The sequence below is a fragment of the Leptonychotes weddellii genome, chromosome 16 (assembly GCF_054177405.1).
Source record: "Leptonychotes weddellii isolate Sample4059 chromosome 16, ASM5417740v2, whole genome shotgun sequence".
In the NCBI taxonomy this organism is placed as follows: Eukaryota; Metazoa; Chordata; class Mammalia; order Carnivora; family Phocidae; genus Leptonychotes; species Leptonychotes weddellii.
In genome coordinates this window covers 25358541-25370938 of record NC_138384.1, presented here as the reverse complement: position 1 = coordinate 25370938, position 12398 = coordinate 25358541, and the positions used below count along the sequence as shown (strand labels likewise).

General features: G+C 47.0%; 1 protein-coding gene across 1 annotated transcript in view; it reads right to left on the bottom strand.

Moving 5' to 3' along the window:
• AMFR (autocrine motility factor receptor) overlaps window positions 1-12398 on the bottom strand; it is a 46588-nt gene that overhangs the window by 5947 nt on the left and 28243 nt on the right. Inside the window, exons 9-11 of the mRNA XM_006747553.3 lie at window positions 9792-9982; window positions 7636-7739; window positions 2235-2369 (exon numbers count right to left, since the gene is read on the bottom strand). Coding sequence (XP_006747616.1) covers window positions 2235-2369; window positions 7636-7739; window positions 9792-9982 — 430 coding nt within the window. The remainder of the gene's footprint in view (window positions 1-2234; window positions 2370-7635; window positions 7740-9791; window positions 9983-12398) is intronic.

The following is a 12398-nucleotide window of genomic DNA, read 5'->3' as shown; positions in this document are numbered from 1 at the left end:
TGTGGAAAGAGCCTAGATGTCCATCAACAGATGAATGGATAAAGAAGATATGGTATATATATACAATGGAATATTATACAGCCATCAAAAAAATGAAATCTTGCCATTTGCAATGACATACATGGAACTACAGGGTATTATGCTAAGTGAAATAAGTCAATCAGAGAAAGACAAGTATCATATGATCTCACTGATATGAGAAATTTGAGAAACAAGACAGAGGATCATAGGGGAAGGGAGGGAAAAATGAAATAAGACGAAACCAGAGAGGGAGACAAACCATAAGAGACCCTTAATCTCAGGAGACAAACTGAGGGTTGCTGGAGTGGAGGGGGGTGGGAGGGATGGGGTGGCTGGGTGATGGACATTGGGGAGGGTATGTGCTACGGTGAGTGCTGTGAATTGTGTAAGACTGATGAATCACAGACCTGGACCCCTGAAACAAATATTACATGTTAATAAAAAAATTTAAAAAAATAAATGAGTTAAGAAAGAAAAAAAAAAGACAAGGGAGCCCAAGGCCTGAGCTTGAGTTATCAGCTGGCTCCCATTCAGTGTCTCCTCAGGAGCAGTGACTGCACGACAGGAACAAATCGACAGCAGGTGACACTGAGCACTTGTGGAAACCCGACATGACCATCTCATTGATCTTAACACCCTGTGAAGTAGCTACTGTTGTTCTTCTCATTTGTAGCCAGTCTGAGATCTTGGCCAAGGCCACAGATGCTCTGGAGCCCTGCCCATCTCCCCGAAAGGTCCTGCCACCTCAATGCTGGCTGGCCAGTCTCTGTGCCTGAGAACTCACTCTGGCTGCACAAGTTCACTGTGCATCCCACCCCCTCAAGTGGCCCTCAACCAGCAGCTGATGGGAAGTAGCATCCAAACGCTCCTGCTCGCCGCCCCTCCAGAGGCCCCCCATGGGATCAAGCTCTAGCAATCCATGACACTAAGCTGCTCTAACAAGCCCTCACTGGCCACCTTTCCTCCCCCATCTCACAGCCCCACCTGCTGCCTGTGTGTCCTGGAACCTTCCCAAATGACCCCCTGGCACTTGAATCCTTGTCCCAGGGTCTGCTGCTGGATAATCCAAAGTCAACAGCCAGGTCAAACAGGGAAGGACAGATGAGCCACGTCTAACAACAGCCCATTTGACTCCAAACTCCAGGCTCGTTCTCTCTTGAAAAGATTCTCAAGTTTTAGGATTTTATTAACAGATTTCCATATATTCTTTTTTTTTTTTTTTATTCATGAGAGACAGAGCGAGAGAGAAAGGCAGAGGGAGAAGCAGGCTCCCAAGGAGCAGGGAGCCCGATGCGGGACTCGATCCCAGGACCCTGAGATCATGACCTGAGCCGAAGACAGACGCTTAACCATCTGAGCCACCCAGGCGCCCCTCCATATATTCTTATACATGAAGTTGAATGATTTAAATGACTCCGTGGTCATGTATTGATCCCCGGGCCCGCCAGAAAGCTTGCTTCAAAATGTTAATACTTGGGTCAAATCACTATGTCATATATCTGAAACACTGTACATCAAAAGGAAACATAATATAACATTGTAGGTCAACTACCCTTCTAAAATTTAAAGTAAATAAATAAATAAAATGTTACTATTCCTTGTACTCAAAGAGGTTATATAATGGACCAGGCAATCTGACCTTGTTAATACAATCACACAGCTATTACACCTAATGGAAAATCACATCAATGTGCAAAGCCAACCAGGGACAGAGGGCATTACTTCCTAGAGCCGGGGGTCAGCAAACAGTAGCTTGCAGGCCAAATTCACCCTCCACCTATTTTTGTGAATAGATGTTTCCTAGAACACAGTCAGGGACCTGCACTCACATACCGTCCACGGCCGCTACGGTGGCAGAGCGGAGACCTTACAACAGGGACCCGTGGCTCACAAAGCCTAAAATATTTCTATCTGCCCTTTAAAGAAAAAGGTTGCCAATCCTTGTCCAAGAGGAACCAACGCTATGACCTCCTGGGCTGGCCAGGCAGGGCAGGCAGATTTGCAGCGTCTACCTGTACAAAAAATTTCCCCAATACATTTGTCTTTGTCTTACTCTGAGCCCCTGGGGTGGGTCTGTCCTCAGTTAAAATTTGCAAAGTTAGGAAATTCACAGAAACCCTTCATCAAATCATGAATGATATTCAGTTATGGAACTAAACAGTTAATCTTACAGGATTAAATCTTTGTGAAGACAGAATCCATTTTTCACTTACCTGTGTGGGAAAAGGTACTTGAATCCGTCCTTCTAAAATGTTATCTGTTGTTATTTCTACCGAGCGTGTCAGCTGGAGGTCCTGCAGCACGAGGTGGTATGGAACTTGGGGAAACATTTCTTGAATCTGATGAGCCTGGAGGAATACAAATACAGAGGCCATGGAGACGTTCGCTCACAACAGTTATTGCTCGGGACTGTGGGGTACAGCAAGCTCTGCGCACTGAACCTGGCATCCGGCCTTGGAAACACCGGCAAGGGGCCCCTCTATTCTGCACGTCCCCGTCAAACCTCCCTCCTTCTGGCGTTTTTCCAGGATGCCAAACAGGTAACTTGGGACAGCATCAATTTCAAAATAAAAAGAGCATGGAAATCCAGCTGGATCCCAAAACAGGCTCAACGAGAATGTTCCAGTTTTAAAAAGTGTTCATTTTAAAGATCAGTGTAACTCAGGTTAAAAAAAAAAAAAAAATGTGTCCTCCTTAAAGAACACTGCCGAAAAGGAACAAACTTTGGATACACAGCCACATGGATGAAATTCAAATGCATTAGGTTAAGTGAAAGAGCCTGACTCACAAGCCTATGTACTACAGAATTCCATTTCTACAGCATTCTAGAATAGGCAAAATCAAAGGGACAGAAGACAGGTAAGTGGTTGCCAGAGACTGGGGGTGGGGAGAGGAAGTGATGACAAAGGGGCACAATGTCATTTGGGGGAGGGGAGATGGAACTGTTCTAGATCTTGAGGATGGTGATAGCCACACAACTGTAGGAGTTTGACAAGATGCACAGAATCGGATACTACAAAGTGTGAATCTACCATATGTAAATTATATCACAACCAGAAAAAAAAGATTAAAAAGAATGTAAACTCGGAACACTAGAGCTGTAGGTTTCAAACCTACAGCGAGTCCACGCTGTGCTCTGAGCAGCAGCCAGGGTGTAGGGGACGATTGCACAGGGCTCCGCACACCACCACCCATACTCACATCAAAGGGGCCAGATTTTGTTTTTCATGTATGTATATTTGTTTTACAATGCTTATATTCATGGTTTTATTTGTGGAAAAGCCCCAACGATCAAAAGGAAAAAAGAGCAGGAAAAATGGGATTGCTTTAGAGGCACAAAGAAGTCTACCACCGGGACACCAGCTCGGCAGGAGCACAGCATTAGAGCTGTGGGAGGGGAAGGCGTCCAGCATCAGGGCCTCGAGAGCCGAGATCAGGGTGAGACACGCACAAAGTTTGCTTAGTGTCTCGCTGGGGGTGGGAGGGCAAGACAAGCAAAGTCCAGCCACAGGACCCACAGCCCCCACACGCCTGGGACCCCTCAGGGCTTATAGGAATGGGAGCTGAGTATTTTTTTCTCCAGTTAAAATCAAAGCTAAGTGGAGAAAAGTCCATAAAAACCTCGACAATCAGGTAACATTCTTCTCTACTTTTTTTTTTTTTTAAGATTTTATTTATTTCACAGAGAGAGAAAGACAGTGAGAGAGGGAACACAAACAGGGGGAGTGGGAGAGGGAGAAGCAGGCTTCCCACTGAGCAGGGAGCCTGATGTGGGACTCGATCCCAGGACCCTGGGATCATGACCTGAGCCGAAGGCAGACGCCCAACGTCTGAGCCACCCAGATGCCCCCTTCTCTACTCTTAAACAGCTTCCCCTTCATTTCCCAAATAAAAACATGCCTGAGATTCATTTCACTAGAGCAAAGCTTTTCTTCCAGAAAATCCAGCGAGTTCAATATTGGATCTTTATTAAAAATGTATGGGTCCAGTACATTCATTGTGCTAAAAATAGGATATTCCAATCTGTCATGGAGCTGGAGGAAGAAGAGCCAGAGCCTATCTGAGAATTCTAAATATCCCAACGTAGTCCTGGAGGTTCACGTGCCCAGGATTCTGATTTTTTCAGGGAGCAGGTGAGGTGATCCACCTGCAGAGCTTCTACAGCTGCCAGAGCCCGAAGTCCACAGACACAGAGCCTGACACGAGCTAGTGGGTGGGCACATCAGGCCGCCACGCTGCAGACCATCTAGGCCCATTATGACGTCACTCACACACTGCTGACGTGGCTGAGCACTGCCCCAAGGAAGCAGACGTCAGCAGAGACCCAGGCCTTTTATTAGGATGACGATTACTGCGGGCAAAAACATATAACCATCTTAACCAATCTTTCGAACCAGATGCGTGTTACTGTGCAACAGATCTCTGCAATTTCCCATGTTGCAAAACTGAAACACTGTGAACAGCACCTCCCCAGCGCCCTCTCCCCGAGCCGCTGACAACCACCGTTCTACCTTCTGTTTCTAAGACAGTGATTAAGTTACATTCCTCACTTAAGTGGAACTGCCCAGTGTTTGTCTTTTTGTGACTGTCTTAGCTCATGCAGTGTAATGTCCTCAAGGTGCATTCGTGCTGTAGCACGTGGTAAGATTTCCTTCTTTTTTAAAGGTTGACTATTAATATTCCACACTTTCAGAATCCATTCACCTCCAACGGACACTCAGGCCACCTCTTGATTACTATGAGCCGGACCATCTCTTTAAACCATTTCTCAATGGCACGCCTATAACCTCCACTCCTCCTCCTAGCAAGGGCAGCTGCCTCTCTCCCGCTCTGGCTCCCAGCCCTGCCAGCCAGCCCAGGGTCTTCGCTCTTCCATGTTTACCTTCCTGTTTGTGCTGCACCTTTGAGCTCTCCCTGTCTAGTGATCACTCCCATTCACACCCCAAATATGCTTTCGAATCGATCTTTTAAAAAGGCCCATGGGTACTCAAAAGAATTGAAAGCAGAGTCTCCGTGATATTCGTACTCTCATGCCCATTGCGGCATTATTCACAAGAGCCAAAAGGTGGAAGGAACCCAAGGGTCCATCAGTGGAGAAATGGATAAGTGAAATGTGATCTACCCGGGCAATGGAATGTTAGTGAGCCTTAAAAATGAAGTAATTCTGACCCCTGCTACAACGTGGCTGAACCATGCTAAGTGAAATAAGCCAGCCAAGAAAAGACAAACACTGTGATCCCAGAGCCGTTCCTGGGACAGGGGCCTGGGTGCATGGAGGAAAGGATGGGAGTGTGACTTCATTGGATCCCTCTCCATAGCTTCTCAAACTTGTGTATAAATGGCCTGTTCAAAAACCTTAAAAAAAAAAAAAAAAACTTAAAAAACCAAAACTCCCCTGATACCATAACTCTCTCAAGCCACCACCTCTATTCCTCCGCCCCCTTTTACAACACAGTTTCTCCAGCTCCCACTCATTTCCAATCTGCCGCGAGTATCCAGTCCCACAGGCCACGGAAACCGCTTACTCCTCTGCAGCGAACCCGCCATCTCCATTCTGCCGACTCCAACGTGTCCTCCTCTGACCTCACCCTCTAAGAACTCTGAGTCCTCTCCTCCTCGTGCGCCACGTCCTCTCCTGGGAAAAGACCGGGTCCTGCCTCCAGGAGCACCTACAGACCCAGGACTCCCAAGTGCCCCTCTCCAGCTAGATCGAATCAGCGAGGTCCAGACACCTGCCACGGCATCTGCACTTGGACGGCTCCGGCCCAGTCAGAGGGACTGCAGAGGCCCTGGCCTCAGTCCTGCGCCTGCCCGACGCGGTATGCGGGCCCCCACTCACTCCACAGCATCACTGACACCCACCGCGTCGGCTTCAGCTCTCGCTTCCCTTGCCCCTTGCCCCTCCGCCCAAAGCCGTGTCGTCAAGTCCTGTCAGTTCATGGCCTGGTAAGTGTCTTCCCGCTGCCCCTTCCTGTCATCCTCACTACCAAAGCTCTGGGCTAACCACCATCTTTCTCACCTGCAGTACTGCAGCCTCCTGACTGGGCTCACGGCTTCCATCTCTGCCCCCCTATAATCCAGTCTCCCAGAAGCAAGTCATTCTGTTAATGTCCTGTCCATCCCCCGGGGAAGGAAAAAGGCCTTGAACAACCTTCTAATACTTCCACGATAAAATCTAAACTGGAGGGGCACCTGGGTGGCTCAGTCGGTTAAGGGTCTGCCTTTGGCTCAGATCATGATCCCAGGGTCCTGGGATCGAGCCCCCCATCGGGCTCTCTGCTCAGCGGGGAGAGTCTGCTTTTCCCTCAGCCCCTTCCCACCGCTTGTGCCTGCTCGCTCTCTTACAAATAAAATCTTACAAAAACAAAAAACAAATCTCAACTGGACTGTGGCCTACTAACCCCTGCATGACTGGGCTCTGCAAGCTCAGTCCACGTCAGTCTTGGCCTCCGACTTGCTAGGCTCCACAGTGACCTCCCTGCCTCCAGTGCTTTCTCGTCTCATGGCCTCCGCACCTACGGTTTCCACTGCCTCTGTTTCCCCCAACTGCATCCTTCTCGTCCTTCAGGTCTCAGCTGAAGTCTCGGCCCCTGGGGAGAACTCCTCGGACGCGTCCCCTCACACAGCCTTTACCCCCGCACCCTAACGCTGCCACATCGCCGGCCTTACTCCCTTCAGAGCACTCACTGCACCAGCAATGAGCTCTCTTGTTTGTGTTTGTGATCAGTCTCCCCAGCTGGAATCTACACCTCCTGGGACTAGGGCCCACATCTGCCTTGTTTATATGGCAGGTGCTATGTGACTGTTTACCCCGCACAGTGCCTGTCACAGGAATAGGTTTGCAGGACAGCTTTGTCGAGTAAATTCATGAAGATAAAGGAACAAAGGAGCAAACGGACCAGGGACGCTCTGAAGTACTGACCAGGCTTACCCAGGCCAGCCAGAGGCCCCACCTAAGCAGGACTAAGGGAGTGAGCATTTTAAGATTCCTGCATTTACTATCACGGTGAACACTAAATTGCAATGATAATGACACATAGTTCTCTAACTCTATAGAACAAAAATACACACCATATGATAAAGCTTTAGAAAAATACAAAGAATATTTGAAGAATATCCTTGAGCCAACAGCATGCGTGCCTCCAGGTCTCACGGTATACACACGTACCTCCACAGATGTGGAGGCCCTGGCCTCAGTCCTGTACCTGCCAAATAAGGCTTGCTTATTTGGGGGAGCAAGGGGGACAGGGGTCTGGAAAACGCATTTAGTAGGCCTAATACAACTTTTAATAAAAGGCCCATCATTCTGTCTAGTCACTAAATCTCCAAATACTTCTGGCTACGATCAAGGAGAGTCCCAAGATTGGCCTAGATCACAACAGCGTGAGCATGGCAGGGCTCAGAGAAGGATAAAGTATCTGCCACACAACAAAAATGAAAGCTGGTTTCCAAAGCAGTTTCAAGTTTTAAAACACAGGAATTTAAGTGGTCCCAGTGAGTAGAGACAATGCCCCTGAAAATCCTGCTACCCCGCCCGAGTGCAGCAGACACACTGCACACACGGTCCGCCCCTCTTCGATCATCCACCGTCACGAAGCGGTTAGTGCTCCTTACCATGGCATTCAGCTGCGAGTTGCTGGCCTGCGTAATGCCGAGAATGTTGGTGGTGTGCATCACCTCAACTGAAAAACTCGGCAGCCAACTGGCGATCCGGGACCCTAGACAAACAAGACCCCGGCACAAATTAGACACCCCTTTCCCCGTGTTGTCTACTCTGGAGTCAGCCACTCTGGACACCAGCTGGTGCCACTCTGACGCCTTACTACAGGCCAAGCCTTCTGTACCGAGGGTTTCACATGGATTAGCTCACTTCGTTATGTCTAAGAGCTCACGTGGTCCTATCCACTTTGATCCCCATTTTACTCTTCTCAGAGATGCCTCGGTGCCCTTGGTGCTTTGTCCCCAGAGCACTCAGAAGTTAGATAACTGGCCCTAGATCCTACAATTTAATTGTGGGGGACAGCATCTGAAACCGGACTGGCAGGTTCCAGAACACTTCACCCACAGGCTCCGCCGCTTTCCCGCGGCTCTGGATCCACACGTCAATCTGCTCGCAGCCTAGCAGAGAAGGGAGGTTTTCAAGGTTCTACAGCTGCTACCACGGGAGGGGTTGTGCTCCTCTCTTGCACGCTGGACACAGGTACTCCTCGTGTGGATGCATCACTTTCACAACTACGGTCAAGAAGTACTTTCTATTTAATCATCTGATCTGAAGACCCTGATTTTCTGATTTGATTCAAAATTGTTTTCAGAGAGGCCCGTGACACAGGCTTGTGGACTAAAGGCAGGAAGTCTGCTTCTTCTGCCATTTCCCTAAGAAAAGGGGAGCCTAAGATAACACACCACCAGGGGCGCCTGGGTGGCTTAGTCGGTTGGGTGTCAGACTCTTTCGGCTCAGGTCATGATATCAGGGTCATGAGATCGAGCCCCGTGCTGGGCTCAGCACGGAGTCTACTTGAGATTCTCTCCCTCTCCCTCTCCCCTCCGGTTAGCTAGCACTCTCTCTCTCTCTTTCTCTCTCTCAAATAAATAAAATCTTTAAAACAACAACAACAAAACACCACCAAGTATGGGCTGTGAAACAACCTGCTAACAAAGCCACACGTTTAGGGATTATTTTTCTCTCCTTCACAAAGAGGCACTGAGGCATGGAATATAAAAAACAAGCTAAACAGCTGTCTCAAGGTCTTGCCCAACAAAATGTGCCTGTTAAAAAGCTGGATACTTATTTCATGTACTTACCAGGGAGAAAGAAAGTTGACCTATTTTCACTAAGTTTTTAGTAATAATTCATAAAGTAACACATTACACGGCTGGGCCCCATGTGCACGATCTGCTGGCATATTTCCGAGGTCATACCTGATAGAGGCCTTAACTGACAGCCAACAAAGCAGCCGCCTCTAAGCCCTCCAGTGGCCGTGGCCCAACCAGCCAAGCAACCTTATCTCCTGCTCTCTGAGGCTGAACTCTCCTGCCCTTGATCCTTCTATCACAGGTCTCACCAACACGCCATGGCTCCTGCCATGCTCCACCCTCAGAAACTCAAATCCCAGATCTGAACAGCACATCTCCTAACAAAATTCCAGGAATACCTGTTTTAGGGTAACAAATAGGAACTCACAGAACTCAGTGGTATCAAAATTGAGGAGAATCCACAACAGCTTACAGCAATGTGAATTAAGGAAAGATGGTCAACCAGCCCCTGATGTGGGGCCCATGGCTTCAGATTTTTAAATGTAGTTTTTACTACAACTCCTTTCAACACTGCCAAGAGGTAGAACACATTCATATTTTAGGGACAAGGAAAAGGTTCCACCTCAGATTCCACTTCTGATACTCACTGGAAAGGCTGCTCCATGATCCTGCATTATATGCTTAAGTACTACACCAATGCCATCAATTATTAGCGACGGTTAACTATTAAACTGATTAAGTGTGCTCCTCATAGGCGTGGTTGAGTCAATACATGGACCACCTCCTCCTCCCCACTCCCACCCCCATATTCACAGAGAATCCAGCAAATGCCCGGCACAGAGTAACTCCCCAGGGTTATCCATACCTACTGAACACTTTCAATTAAGAGGGAAATATTTCTATTAAACTGGCCTACACCGATTTATAATTGGCCTACACAGGGCAATTTATAGTTAAAACAGCATCCTCTTAGGGGAGAAAGCCCCTCGGGTACGGTTTTAGAGGTTGAAACAAACCATCAAAGTGGAAGAAGTGATTGTGTTGGTTTAGGCGAGGTCGGCCTTCGGCGGCTGCTACAGGCACCAAGTTCTCATCCAAGTTGTCTCCTTGCTGGTCCTCCCGGACCCGGTTATTGTCAGCAATATTAAGAGACATTCTGCATGTTGGGCAGGAGGTGTCTTGTTCTAGCCAGGAACGAAGGCAGGAGCTACCAAAAAGTCCAAAATAAGATATCCTTAGCGTATTTTGTGAGAATTCACCAGAAGCACTCTGAATGTAGCAAATGTGTTGCAATTTTGGCTTCTATTTACCAATAGTGAGATTTAAATATTGAGAAACGTTTGTTGACATTACCTTTCCACTGATATACTTCTAGCGTGTTCTGCTGTGAACATCAATTTGTCAACATACATAGTCACCTAACGAGCTCCTGGTCATGACCCTTCTCAAATAAGACTCCATCACATGGCCCGCCATCTTCCTTTCCAACTCCATTTGACTACTTCAAAATCCATGTGGCTGAATCACCCAACACCCTGGCCTCCCGTGAATCTGAATCTTCTACTCCAGGGATCTGTTCTCTCAACTCTCCTTCAGCAACCCACGAACATGGTCGTAACCTTGGCTTTCTCTTCAAACTCTTGACTTCAAAGATCTCACTCTAAATAATGCTCCTCTCCTTCCAGCTCACCCTGAGGTCCTTATTTGCTGAGAGCACCCATCCACGATGACACCACTCTCTCATCAAGCATCACAACCCCTCACATCCTCACTCTCCTCTTTACCTTACCTACAACCACTCCCTTATGCCCACTACCTCAGCTTCTCCAACCTTCTACTGTTTGTACTTTGTTTTCCCGAGGCTGGAAGCTTCTTTTGCCCTCTCTCTCAGGAAATGACAATGCCCTAATTATGCCAGATGCGATAACTACTTGAGCTGTCCATTAACGGGAAGTGAACTAACAAAACCAAGAAGGTTGGATGAAATGATCTCTAAGGTCCCTTCCTATTTTATAATAATACATTACCTTTCTTCTAAGATCTCAAGAAGCCTTCCCATCCCATAACATATTATCTTTCCTTTAAGAGTTCAAGGAGGGACTGAATAAAAAGTGCTCACTTCCTCTGTGTCATTTTTAGTATCTGGGGACATGGGCACATATCATGTTAGGAAGGGGAGCCTCACCCCAATGCAACGATCCCCAGACCTTTTGGCAAGCTATCAGTACTTAAGTATCAAAATTGTCCCTGAGGCCAGGATGGAGCTACTTCTTACCATCTGTGCGCCAGAAGAGCTTATGACAGTAATGTGACCAAAAAATGAGTATCTACAGCCAATTCTATCACATTTGAAAATATACGTCACCTATGTATAAAGTACCTGTTTGTGATCATTCAAATAAATGATTATATTTTTTAAAAGTTCGCTTCCCTTCCCCATAAGTAGATAATTAATTAAAGTCTGTTTCCCTAATGAACACCCTTAAATCCCAGCACCAGTAAAATTAGCCTTGTGTGGGACTACAGAAGTATGTTAAGATCCTGGGCACCCTCCAATAATGCTACACCGTGACACACTTTTCATCAGCAAACCTAATTTTATTTCGAATTCTGCAAAAACCTCCCACATCAAATATAATAGCCTGAAAATCCCAAGGTGAGAACAACCAGATACAGTGGCCTTAAAAATAAAATGCTAGAGTTCCCCCAGCTAAAGAAACCAAACCTCAGAGAAAACAGGTATTTTTCTCTATGACTATACTAATACTCTATTGAAAGAGTATTTCTCCCCCTTCTAAGTATGACACTTCAATGTAATGAAATAGTCACTGGATACTCTGAAATCTTGTAAAGACATCTTCTATGAAAACAAATTATCTAGCTATACAACCTGCTGGAATCTAGACATTTAGTTTTATCACAAATTACAACGCATTTGCCCTCGATTACTGTAGCGTAAGCCCTGACAGCCGGCTTTTCTTTTTGTAGTGCAAGTGCCTGCTTTAAGCTTCAATGGCCGAGGCACTCACCTCCAAGATGACTCTCTCAAATAAACACACCGCCAACCACACGACTAAATAAAGAGCCAGCACCCCCCAATTTGTTTTAGAGATCTTGATTTCGATAACTGACCAAGTAAGGTAGGTTATATTTTCTCTTCCTATTTAACCTATTCTTACATGCTTTAAACTCCTATTCTTACATTTTAAATATTTTTTTAAAGACTTATTTATTTTAGAGAAAGGGAATGGGTGAGTGGGGGTAAGGGCAGAGGGAGAGGAAGAGAAGCAGACTCCCTACTGAGCTCAGAGCCCCGGCACAGGGCTTGATCCCATAACCCTGAGATCATGACCTGAGCCAACATGAACAGTCGGACGCATAACCGACTGAGCCACCTAGGCGCCCCTCTATTCTTATGTTTTAAATTCACCAATAGTGAGTCCACAAAACCCTGGGCTTCCACCCTCCACCCTAATAAAAGCAGAACCCTAGGCCCACGATTTCATCCTAGTGACAACCTCACTGTGTGGCCCCAGGTGTTCCATGTGCTTTCTAAGACCTGTGATGTATAAACCCTTTTTCCCCCAAACTTCCCTGATGGTTATTGCTAACGGTGTCTTGCA